A 12,536-nucleotide genomic window follows, 5' to 3' on the forward strand; every position below is an offset into this window, starting at 1 on the left:
TAAAAAAACAAAGATTTTCCAAAACGTTTTCACTTTTTTCTCTAATTCTTTAGAAAATCATATATGTGCAACCAAAACAAGGATCTAAAGAACCTAAAAAGTAACTTAAAATGATGGTTCACCCAAAAAATGAAAATTATTTAATCACATCTCATGTCATTCCAAACATATCAAACATGTATAACTTTCTTCTGCAGAACACAAAAAAGAAATTTGGAAGAATGTTGGTCACAAAAGAACATCGACCTTATTGACTTCGATTGTATGGCCACAAATTCACTAAGACGTTTTTCTCAGAATATATTTTTGGGTTCAACAGACAAAATAGTCACATGAAGAATATTTATTTGGGAGTGAACTATCCCTTCAAAAAGAATATCCAAAGAACCATAAAGCTTTTTTAAGTCAATCACTTTTTAATGGAACAGGTTTGATATCAAGACATTTGGTTACAAGAACTGTGACAACAAATGCTGTAATGGAGAATTACCAGATTATCAGGGAGTAACAACTTGAATTTTATTGTTCACACATTAATCACACAAGTCTATCATATGGCTTCAGAAAGCATGGAATATATCAGACATGACCCACTTCTTTTGGGACATGTTGCTTTTGTAACAACATGTGGTCAATATAACCCTCTGTGTTACAAACATCTATAAGATGCCTTAAAAATTATTAGTTTGTTTGTTTCAATTGTGTTGTTTCAAGTAAAACTGGTTGAATAGCAAGAGCAGAAGGTTCATTCACATTTGAGAGGTTTATGGGAGATGAGGATATCTATCAAGGGTTCATATAATGCCTCCCCAGCTGACAGAGTGCCCAAGGAAAGCTGTCCCACGCTGAAACCATTATGCCACCGTTCCAGCAGGATGTTACACACATAATCAGAGTGAAAGAAAGCATGCAACAAAAAGTAAAAGAGGGGGTCACTAGGTTTACCACCATCCAAGAGAATGTTCCCTCAGCTATTCAGATGCAGTTGCTGGCCTCTTCTCATATGCGCACTTGCTGAACTCAACCTCAAGTGTGATTCATCCCTGCATTAATACAGGATTTGAAATTCAGCTGACCCATAGCCTACATAATAATTAGATTTTTAGGACAGCCATATCATAATATACAAACAATTGGAACAGAGAAAGAATGTTACAGAAAGAATGAAAGAGAAATAGCAAGCAGATGAGGGTTGGAGGGTCTTCCAGGATTTTAGTGATGCAAGAGCTGACGCCTAGCACCCCAAACAAAGAACCACTTGTTTGGTGAAATGCAGTGAGAATGAGAAAGACCACATTTAAACACAACTAGAGGCTAGAAGCACAAAAGAGGCCCAGAGGGCAGAACTTTCCAACATAGCTGAAAGAGAACACACAGGAAGTTCAGTATTTGAAAGAATGTAAAGTTATCCATCATTTATTTGTTGTAGGCCTAAAATCTAGGTTAACATTTCAACAATAAAGACTATTCTACGTACACATGAAACACAACATACATTCTGCCTAGTATCTAATATCTGTGGAAAGAAAAAAACATGTTACAACATAAGGGTGAGTTTAAAATAGCAGAACTATTTCCTGCCTGTCTGCTCTGATTCACTATAACAGCCTGTTACTGTACAACACTGCCTCAGTTATCAAATAATCATCTTAGCATGTTCCAATTTTTATCAAAACGCACCTCATAGTTAGACTTAAATACTGGTTTGTTTTAACGTATCCTTTCAATGATCTTGCGATTTCAACTCTTTCTACACGTGTTAATGTAATCACATCGCCCTCTGGCGGAGACTAGAGCTAATACGCCCTGCATTATTTGTCACAAGACGTCAGATCGGGCTACTGTCTGTAAATATGCAATATTAAATATATGCACGCAAATTACTTTTCAATTCATAGGCCACATTTTTTTATCTACTGTACATTATCATAAAAGCAAAGAGGAAACCAGGCTGTTAGTTTAAATATGTATCTCAAAAAGAAATAAATTATTTACAAAATAATATGCAGGCAGTTGGTCATTAACAGATAGCAACAACACGGCAAAAATATTACATTATTCGTTTATATATTATGGTTATTCTGTTGTCCACGTTACTTTTGTGTCTCTTACCGCCGCGCTCTTCCGAGTGATGCTTTAAACGTTGTCTTGTTTTGTGCACGGGCACTATCTATCAGAAATTTAACGTTCGCTTTAAAGTTAATGCTTAGGTCTTCCAAGGCCATTTTAACAACAAATTTAACAGCTTGAGACGTCGGATTTCGAAATAACCGCTATGTGATTAGTCTCGCGTAGCCAGGTCTGGAACTTATCGCCGCTTTCATTGGCCAAGGCCCGCCCAAGAGGCCATATGCCTGACAGGTAAAGCAAGCACGTTTCATAAACTTTCATTGTGTGCAGCGTCATGTTTAGAGGCGTAGAAATGTCCCCGCAGCGTAGTAACAGACCGATGTACATTCACGAACGTGTCAAAAGTTAACAGAAACAACAATGATAGGTTTATGCCATGAACCATGCATACTTTTAAGAGTTAAGCGTTTAGTCGATCGTGATGAATTTTTATAGCAACCGTTGTAAACACTACAGCTTATTATTTCTTAGATCAGAAGGCTTTGTTGTTTCCAGGCGGACCATTAAAGAACACGCACGTCTCCCGGAAATCCTATGAAATTCAACCAATCAGATGTCGACTTCGAACGTGCTGAAGTGTTTCTAGAAAAGTGTGCCTTATGCATCAGACGTTTAGCCAACGGTCCGTGTGACGTGTGAGGCTGAGACTACTATGTGATAGAAGCACAGGAGCTCCAGTATGAACGATTTTATTCACAACCCCGCAATTGACCAATCAGAAACAAGTATTCCAGACAGCCGTGTGATTAATGGAAATAGTTACATTTGTATTGAAAACGTGTTTATTCGCGGTCCTTATTGATCAAATAAAAACTAAGACAGGACAGCTGAAGAAAGGCAAAGTGAAGTGAGAAAATTTTCGTTCAATATTACATTTTCTTCATTCATGAATTATAACTAATGTAAAGAAAGCTGACATCATAATTTTGTGAACAATATGTCAAGCATATATAGTAAACACATACTTTAGTCTACTACACCCTACCACCATCATCTCATCAATATGATGCAGTCAGAAAAATCAGAGCACGGCTAACACGGGTCTATGTCATTTAACCCACAGAGGAAGCTTCTAGTGAACGTATGCGCCTGGGTTGTACAGAAAACTATTGATCTTCTTTGCCACATCATCAAGCTCATTCCTGTTGCTGTATTTCAGAAGGTTGTGGGATCGTACGAAGTAATGTCGGAGATAGTGCTGGCTAACACATTTATAGAGCTTGTGCACCAGCCGCAATACACATCCCCTGAAATCCCTCCAGTACCTGGTGCAAGGGTACTTCTCACATGTCCAGAACAGCAGTGTCTAGAGATGATTTGACACGGAGGGAAATTATGTAAAGTTAAATTTATCGTTTTATTATATTTTAAGTAACATGCTTTTGTGTGTATGAGTGGTAAGATGAAATGTAAATGAAAGATGAGGAGTCTGGTACTTGTAGGTGGTAGGCAGTGATGACAGGTTTGCTTCCAGGACACCAGACGTCTTCCTTAAGCTGTCTGACCACCCGATAGCATTTCTTGCGGCAGCCGCCGTCCTCATCTATATTACTAATCAGCACCTGCTCCGCCCGAGAGAATGACAGCAGCCAGTGGTAGTTTGATGTGGCCATTAGGTTGAATCCAAAAGACTATAGACGATTTATTAAGAATAAACAGCATTTTACTTTTATGTTAACAATTATTTTTGTTTGCGAATAGCAAACACGTGCACACACACACAAATGTCTGGTTTACTATCTCCGTGGGGACAGTCCATAGGCGTATGAGTTGTATACTGTACAAACTGTATATTTTATCCCCTACCCCTAACCCAACCCCTAAACCTAAAGATCATAGAACACTTTTTGCATTTTTAGATTTAAAAAAAATATTGTTCTGTACAATTTATAAGCTTTTTTGCCCGTGGGGACCTCAATTTTGGTCCCCACGGTGACACGAGTCCCCATGTGTTGGTGTGCATTCAGGTTTAGGTTCCCACCGGGATATACAAACATGAACACACAGTGTGGTTATCTCAGAGAAGCACACATTTAAGATAAAGGAGAGAGAAGCACAGGTCAAATATTATACAGACTATAAATTCCTATGGGGGGGGATGGGGCGAGGGAGCGGGAGTCAGTCAGAATGAGCTCCTGAAAAAACTATGAAAGATTAAGCCAAAACGTAAGACAGAGTGAGAGATAACAACAACAAACAAGGAAAGATAAGTAAGAAACAACTTGGATTCATGTAAAGACTGATTTTACNGGGGACCTCAATTTTGGTCCCCACGGTGACACGAGTCCCCATGTGTTGGTGTGTATTCAGGTTTAGGTCCCCACCGGGATATACAAACATGAACGCACACACACGCACACATACACACACACACACACACACACACACACATGTCTGGTTTATTATCTCTGTGGGGACAGTCCATAGGCTTAATTATTTTTATACTGTGCAAACTGTATATTTTATCCCCTACCCCTAAACTTAAAGATCATAGAAATCTTTTTGCATGTTTAGATTTTAAAAAATAACGTTCTGTTCGATTTATACGTTTTTTTGCCCATGGGGACCTCGATTTTGGTCGCATGAGTAGGTCATACTGTTTTTAATATACAATTTATAATTACATTTATAATTAGAACTAATTATATCATTAGCAGCATAAAACTAGGCTAAGATGTTTACATTAATATTGAAAATCAATTCTAAATAAACACAAATTTGCTTATTCAGTGATTAGTGACTAGTGATTAGTGAATATAGCACAGAATCTAAATTTGTAAATAAGGAAGCATATTGTTTGTTGCTGCTATTGGTCCTAAAACGACTGATTGATGATAACCTGATCAAGCCAGTTCCCTGCATCCACTGACCTTGATGCAGCGAGCACGTTCTGCAGAGGGCCATCTCCGAAAGAGGCGGAGGGCCAAAGAGGGCCATCGAGCCCTCTTTGGCCAGTAGTTCATAAGCTCCACTGTAGGAACCAGTTCCACCTCAATTTGTGCCTCTGATGTTTCCACGGCAACAAGCACCACTGACCCAACTGACTCCAGCATGCTCACTTTATCTGTCACAGATGGATAAACATAAAGCAAGAATTCATCTTTACATCTAGACTTTTGAACACCACTATATGTTAAACTTTAGAAAAAGGAGATACCAGCAAATAATATATCACTGGGTAAATAACAGTGAGTGGTAATCATGGAAACTATTTGGTAGTCTAATAATAAACTAGCTATACAAAAATACAAAATGTTTGCGTAAATAACATTACACAGTTATACGCACTTGTTAGTCCACAAGTCTTTATGGATGTTTCTAGATGCTCTTTGAAGACATTCAACACCTTGGCTGGCACAATATCACCTTCAATTGTCATGTGGGCATCATGCCACTCCTGACTTGGGTTGATAAAACTCTCCAGTTCCAACCACTGATAAACCTTTTCTGGTTCACGGACAGGTGAGAGGAGACGAGACCCGCTCAACGTGTAGTAACGCCACTGTCGTGCTCGCCTCTGCTTACAGCCCATCAAGCCCCGCAGAGGCACTGAGATCAGGTACAGGGTTGGTGTGAGCACCTGGAGATATGAGTGATTTTAAAATGAATAAATCAACAATACAATGCATAGCTCATACACATTTTACTTACTTATTTCTAAGCTGGGTAATATTGTCAAATTGAAAAAAGACGCTTTATTCTATTTAATCTAATTTTACAATTTGACAGCCTCTCACAACTGAGTATGTTATAGGTAATTTACACTGATCTAACAAAACTCAACCTTCAAAGATGTTGGTGTTTATCGGGGCAATGTTACAGCACTAAAACAAGCTACATATAAACAACAACTTTTTAGTTTTTGTTGTTTGTTCACATTTCTTACTTGGAGGGCAGGGTTGTATGCACATCTTCCCCGCAGCAATGCAGCCCATTTGGCCACTAAAGCTGGCTGATCCTAAACACAAATGTGGACACCACAGGAATTGTCAAGGTTACTAAAGCATTCACAGTTCATAAGTTCTTTGTTTAATAGACAATAAGCCTGTATGAAATATTACTTTAAGGCTGGTATTGTGGACACCAGAGTTTGCAATGGACTGGAAACGGGCATCCTTTGAGCTGACCTCAGCTGTGAGATCTTTTATTATTTTCTGCACATCTTCTACCGACTTTGCAACCTGTCGATGCCTGAGATCCACCTGACAATGACACATCCAGCCACCGCAGAAGCAGCGTTAAAAAAATTAGCATCAGACACTAAACTAAATAAAATACGTCACAGCATCTTTAAACTAAAGCCAAACAGAACCAATGTGACCACAAGCAAAAACATGAATCTATACAAGTAATACTTTGTTTTAGATCTCAGCTGCACGTATTAGCATTCACAACATCAGAAGTAGGTCACCTGATTTTGTAAATAGTGGTCCAGATCTTCATCAGTAAAGCTGCTCATTTTTCAGTCTCTCCAAAGAATAGATGTCTCTTCAAATGTTATGTTGAGTTTTCTTTTGACCACAGGAGCCAGATGTGTTATGGTCTGTGTGATACTTCTTGTCATTCTTTTGTGGCCCTGTGTATTTGTGACACAGAGTGTTGGGAGGAAAGCACTTCAACAGAAAGTCATTGATCTCACAATATTGATTTCTGGGATGTTAAAAAGCTCCCACGGTCCTCTGGGCAGTCAAATTGACCAACTGCTTACTCACATGGGAGATGCACAGATAAATTATTTGAATGTAAATAATTGTTACATTAAAATACTAAAAAGGTTTTCTAAACAAGCAATAGGATTAGATTAACGTTCCTTTAAATACATTGCAATTATTTATAATTTTAGTATATTATTTAGTCACTTAACATTTTCCACATATTGGAAATCCGTTTTTACAATTAAAATTGATTTTTTTTTAAGGATTTAAACAATATATAGGCCTACATAGATTCAAAGAAAATAAATTATCATCATTTTTCACACAAATTGCTTGCTGCCATCAAAGCAAAATGGTGGAGCTTATGAAATGCATGTTTATTTCTCTATTTATTTTCATTTACAAAAAGTGACTTACAAGTAACTTAAATAAAATATGCAATTGCACTAGGGCTGACATTTGGACACTAAACATGAGCTGGCAGACCTATAGCCCCTTTTGAGAGCAGTCATGTGATGACAATATGGAAAAACACTTCTCTAATTAGCCTACTTCTGCAGACTCTCTATTAACACACATTAACCTTCTGCTGTCAGTGGTGAAGAGAAAGTGAACTAATATCATCTGGATCTGACCTGATGTTGAGGCAGTACCATACCAATTCATCAGCATGAATAACACGTATTCATGCAATTAGCTGTAAATGAACCGAGTCTGATATAATTTAGGCCTATGTAATAACTAAACCTTCAATGCCAATGGAATCCTTAGACGTATTTTATATTTCTTAACATTAAGTAACAGAACAGAAACGAACAAACATGAACACCTTATAAACGACGATATTTTAAAAGAAAAAGAGCAATGTAAAGCTTTCTAAATCGACTTTTGAGATTTTTGGTGACATCTACAGGACGAAAACTAGAATGCACTTTACCTTTGACTACATTTACCAGCATGCTGTTCGATACCACAACAAACCGAAGTGGGATAACCTTGTCTTTAATAAGACACGTAGACCTATAAACTTCCACACTGGAATGGAAACATCTGAGCTAAATCAGTAAGGTAGGATACTGTATGTCATTGTTATATATTGCATTTTGGGCGAATGATCCTAAAAGTTAGCTTCCTGAGCATTAGCTCCCATGCTAACATGGGATATTTACGATAGAAGCAATGACATATTAATATTTATCTGTTCTGTTGTACTTCTCTAATAACACTACATTCTTGACACAGCTTTGTAAGATGGGATCTAATAAAAAGAAACGGTCAATTTCGCATAACATGACGTGTAACGTTGCATTTACGAGTTCCACTGCCTATAGTCTAATAATAATACTAATAATAAATTGGCTTTCTGTTCATTACGAAATTTGACTCGATCTCCGAGTTTTGAAGCGCAATACTATGAGGTTATTAAGAAAGAGCATCTGTCGCTGTTTATAGGCTTGCTTGATGATTGACAGGACAGATTACTCGGACTCCTCCTCCAAAACCCTGAACTCAGACAGATAGATATAGATCATTTTTAGACAGATCTATTTTTTCAGATAGATAATCTGAGTTGATTGCAAACTATAACAATAGTTTAGAAATACTTTAAATCTCTATATAATACTTTGTCTTGTAATATTATTCTTTTCAGGTCCTGTTTGCACAGAAGCGCAATGAGCTGCTTGGTGTTATTGCGGTTACACATTGTAGAACCCCACAGAGCTCTCGTTCCTCTGTCCTGTTCCCTCACATGGCGAGCGCTCAGCTCTGTATCCATCAGCAGCAGTTTGAGAGAAAGCTACCGACTGCTGCTGCTGCCGGATGAGGGAGCTAGCGGCCCTGTGGCGGTGAAAGAGGCCTACCTGCATATGGCCAAGCTCTACCATCCAGATTCCGGCACTCCCACGGCAGATGCTGCTTTGTTTTCCAGGATAGAGGAAGCTTATAGGGCCGTCCTAGCCCACCTGGCTCGGCAGAAGTCAGCCTCGCAGTACACTCAACAAATGCAGGAGGAGGAGGAGGAAGATAAGGTTAAAGGTCACGCTCCTCAGCACAGACACTACCTTAGCTTTGAAGGTGTGGGTTCAGGCACCCCAAGTCAACGGGAAAGGCAGTACAGGCAGTTTCGCGTAGACCGCGCAACCGACCAGGTCCTGGAGTATCGACGCAAGGAGATGGAGAAGGCGGCAGCAGATGAGGGTGCCATGGTGACCCGGGATGCACGTTTGCGCAGCAAGCAGATCAAAATCACCCAGGCGGTGGAGAGGTTGGTGGAGGACCTCATCCAGGAGTCAATGGCCCGTGGAGACTTTCAGAGCCTTAGCGGAACCGGCAAACCACTCAACAAGTTTGACTATAATCCATACATGGATCCCATGACGCACAACCTCAACAGAATCCTCATTGACAATGGTTACCAGCCCGAGTGGATCGTCGCACAGAAGGAAATCAGGGAGACCATTGAAAAAATGAGGGCGAAGTTGCAGGAGGTCAGGGCCAGGCTGGGTGAACCCATGAGGCCTTCAGAAGCCCTCCAGTGGAAGGAGCACTGTGCTGCGTTTGCTGATGAGCTGGTGAAACTGAACAAAGAAGTAGACAATTTTAACCTGATTGTGCCTCTAATGAGCAGACAGATGGTGCATTTTAGTCTGAAAAGAGAGGTGGAGAAAATACAGAAAACAGATCAGATGCTCAGACAGGAGAAAGCGAGAGAGAGAGAAAGAAGGCGAAAGGGAGAGATGAAGACAGCGAGAAAGTCTCAGGACACCAGACAAGGACTGATCACATGGATGCAGAATCTTCTCAAATGAGATGCCTTTAATAAATCTGTAGGTGGGTGAATTCCACAAAAAACATATTTCATATTTCACCTCAAATCATCAGAAGGACCTATTTAAATATTAATGTGATGCAATACTGCAATGTGTTCCATTGTTTCACTTTGGATTTTTTAATTCACAATATTCCCATCCATAAATCTTATTACTGTAATGCAGAATGACACAATTATTTAAAAAAAGAAATAAGCATAAATTTAGGTCAGTACAACTGTACTACAATAATGATAAATGCTTTAAATAATATATTTTTTCACATTACAGTTCTGAAAATTATTTGTCTGTTTAAGTGTGAGTTGTGCTCAGCTGTCATGAAATATGCAATAATTAAAATGGAAAGATACTAAGAGTTTTATTTTCTATTTATTTAAATATTTTTTTCATGACCTGGACATGGGTAGTTGACAAATAGTGTGACAGCGTAAGAGAGATTTATCTGCAATATTTTTTCAAAATGTTCTATTAAATGCTATTTCGTATTATAAATATACATTTTAATAATATAAAATAACATATTATTAACAGTTTGTTGTCAAACTTTTTACAGTGACATAGGACACAGTTACAGTTTATTTTTCAACTACCCACAGGATATACCTAATACTGTAAAAAAGCTGTACTTAGCTTTAATGTGATTGTACATTTGTACCATAATTCTTGTAATATAGTATAGTACAGTATAGAGGTTTGGCTGAGTAATTTGAGTGACTTAAATCTCTGTAAATAAAGAGGAAATTGTATTCAAATGAAGAAATATACAAAAAAATCACCTGTGTCTAGAGGGCATGAATGAGATTACTTTACATTTTGTTACATCATACAATCCGCCACAAAGGCAGTTTCATCTTATAACTTTTGTTCTAGTAGTCAGGATCGCCTACCTCGTTGTCATGGCAACAGTTCATGATCAAGTCAGGTTATGTAAGCTTTTATTCAGAGTCTACTGGGAAATCATAGCCAGCAGTTCAATCAATTCAATACCAGATATATAATAACCATAATTAGTCAGTAAAAAAACAATCAGCACACTGATCAAACAAAGCCCAACAAACTTTAAGTATTGGTATGAAATTACTAATAGTAAAACTGACATGTAGACTGTAAAATTCAATTGTTTATCATTTATTTCAAACAAGACTAACAGATTACATCACACAACAATAACATCGTTCAAAAAGACTATTATGTGATTCAGATGTCACAGACAGTAATCTAGTCCCATTCCTGATCTCTTCCGCTGTATCCTGGAAGGCGTCCAAGAGCAGATGGGTTACTGATGACCACAGTAGATGCTAGACTGGCCCAGTCTTTAGCTATGTACTGATGATATGGATCCTGCGAGTTCTCCACCTTCTTCGAGCGAATGTAGCTGAACATGATGCCAAAGGTGAAGAAACTAAAGAGGCCCACCATCAGACAGATGTAGATCATGCCATAACCCTCATCTCGAACTGGAGACCAGCTCACATGCACTGATGGCTGGTGTGGGGATACATACGGTCCTGCTATTGCTGTCCATGTCCTGTTAAAATACTGATTCAACCAGGACACCAGCAGAGCATGTACATCTGTGTAGTTATGTTCTAACATTCTGCCCACTGTTGAGAAAGACATTTATATATATAAAAAAAAAACATATCGTCGCTGTCCCTCTGAATCCTCGTATGTCCAAATTCGCAGTTTTTCATGAAATCGAACAAAATACTGAACTTTTTCAATGATTGCATACTGTGTTGTCAAAGTTAACAAGCACTTTTTAATACTTGTTACTGGTCAGCTACTGTATTTGCAAAACCCAGTGACAAACATAAAGGGTGACTAATAATAATGATTTATAGCAAAAAATCATACAAAGTTTCAGAAGGACGGCAGTGACATATGGGATCTTTCAAATGCATACTTACTTTATGCCAATATACACCACCAGTTAAAAGTCTGAACACACTTCTCTATTTATGTTAAATCATAATTATAAACAAAATGAGCTTTACAACAAGTCTGACACAAGAAAAAAACAATTTGCGGAAATAAAAAGTAAAGACCAGTAATTCTGCATTCACATTTAGTTGCTTAGTTCAGCTGTTATACAAACTGATTTACAACAGTTCAAATGAGATACGAAATATGAAATAATTTAAATAGATGTACCTTACAGGCGTACAGTACTTTCCTATGGGTTACTGCAAAAAAGATGCAAGAAATTTGTTGTGGTTTGCCCCTGCTTGTCCTCCTGTAGATAACCAAAAAAGGAGGACCGAAGAGTCTTTGAGATCATGGTTCCTCCCCATAATGAATGTAGAGACAGACTTAACATGGATCCCAGCCATTCAAGATGTCAACAACTTTAATGAATTTAGTCAAGGTCATCCGTTATTTCATGGTGAAATGTCTGAAGAAAGCCTATCTGTAACATGATTGGTCAAACTCACTCTGCCTCAGAATGTGCCTTACAAAATCATTGGCTAAAAAGACGCAAGTTGCATTGTGCTGGTTATAAATGGTCTTTTAATTAAATCATATTGGACATAATGGTGTTTTTAACTATTTTTTTACTTTACCAAGCTAATTAAAAATGATTATGTTGGTGATAATAGGCATGAGTCATTAACCATCACCCAAAGGACAGCAGACATTTATATTGCATGTGAGCTTGACCTTGACGTTGAATAACTCCACAAGAGGGAACAAAGGTGTACATTGAGGCAGACATTTGAATCTCGTGGATTCTATTTCAAGTGAAAAAAAACAGAAATCACCTTGTAAAGGCGTCATTATTGCAATACCAGCACGCTGGATGAATGCTGAGTCACCTTTGAAAACAGCTAAATGCATGAAACTCAAGAGGGATGTGGGCTGAAAAGCAGAACAATTACAATGACACAGACTGTAACAGTTTCGATGGGGTGCAAAAAAA

The 12,536-nt window shown here is 38.2% G+C and overlaps 3 protein-coding genes across 3 annotated transcripts; 1 reads left to right on the forward strand and 2 right to left on the reverse strand.

Annotated features, from left to right (window-relative positions):
- Positions 1-437: 437 nt before the first annotated feature.
- Positions 438-8,738, reverse strand: mab21l3 (mab-21-like 3). The gene is made up of 8 exons (XM_057336103.1): positions 8,648-8,738; positions 6,542-6,706; positions 6,192-6,332; positions 6,017-6,088; positions 5,419-5,710; positions 5,001-5,194; positions 3,567-3,761; positions 438-3,436 (listed from the first exon to the last, which is right to left on the reverse strand). Exons 2-8 carry the CDS (start codon positions 6,587-6,589, stop codon positions 3,203-3,205), a joined length of 1,176 nt encoding a protein of 391 aa, XP_057192086.1. The 5' UTR covers positions 6,590-6,706; positions 8,648-8,738; the 3' UTR covers positions 438-3,202.
- On the forward strand, positions 7,739-9,956 carry dnajc28 (DnaJ (Hsp40) homolog, subfamily C, member 28). Its single transcript, XM_057336104.1, has 2 exons — positions 7,739-7,853; positions 8,437-9,956. The coding sequence occupies exon 2, from the start codon at positions 8,459-8,461 to the stop codon at positions 9,593-9,595; it is 1,137 nt and encodes a 378-aa protein (XP_057192087.1). The 5' UTR covers positions 7,739-7,853; positions 8,437-8,458; the 3' UTR covers positions 9,596-9,956.
- Positions 9,957-10,717: 761 nt separating this feature from the next.
- LOC130556078 (potassium voltage-gated channel subfamily E member 3) lies at positions 10,718-12,162 on the reverse strand. Its single transcript, XM_057336768.1, has 2 exons — positions 11,771-12,162; positions 10,718-11,220 (listed from the first exon to the last, which is right to left on the reverse strand). Exon 2 carries the CDS (start codon positions 11,210-11,212, stop codon positions 10,835-10,837), a length of 378 nt encoding a protein of 125 aa, XP_057192751.1. The 5' UTR covers positions 11,213-11,220; positions 11,771-12,162; the 3' UTR covers positions 10,718-10,834.
- Between the last annotated feature and the right edge of the window lie 374 nt (positions 12,163-12,536).

This window comes from Triplophysa rosa, linkage group LG6, assembly GCF_024868665.1.
Source record: "Triplophysa rosa linkage group LG6, Trosa_1v2, whole genome shotgun sequence".
Classification (NCBI taxonomy): domain Eukaryota; kingdom Metazoa; phylum Chordata; class Actinopteri; order Cypriniformes; family Nemacheilidae; genus Triplophysa; species Triplophysa rosa.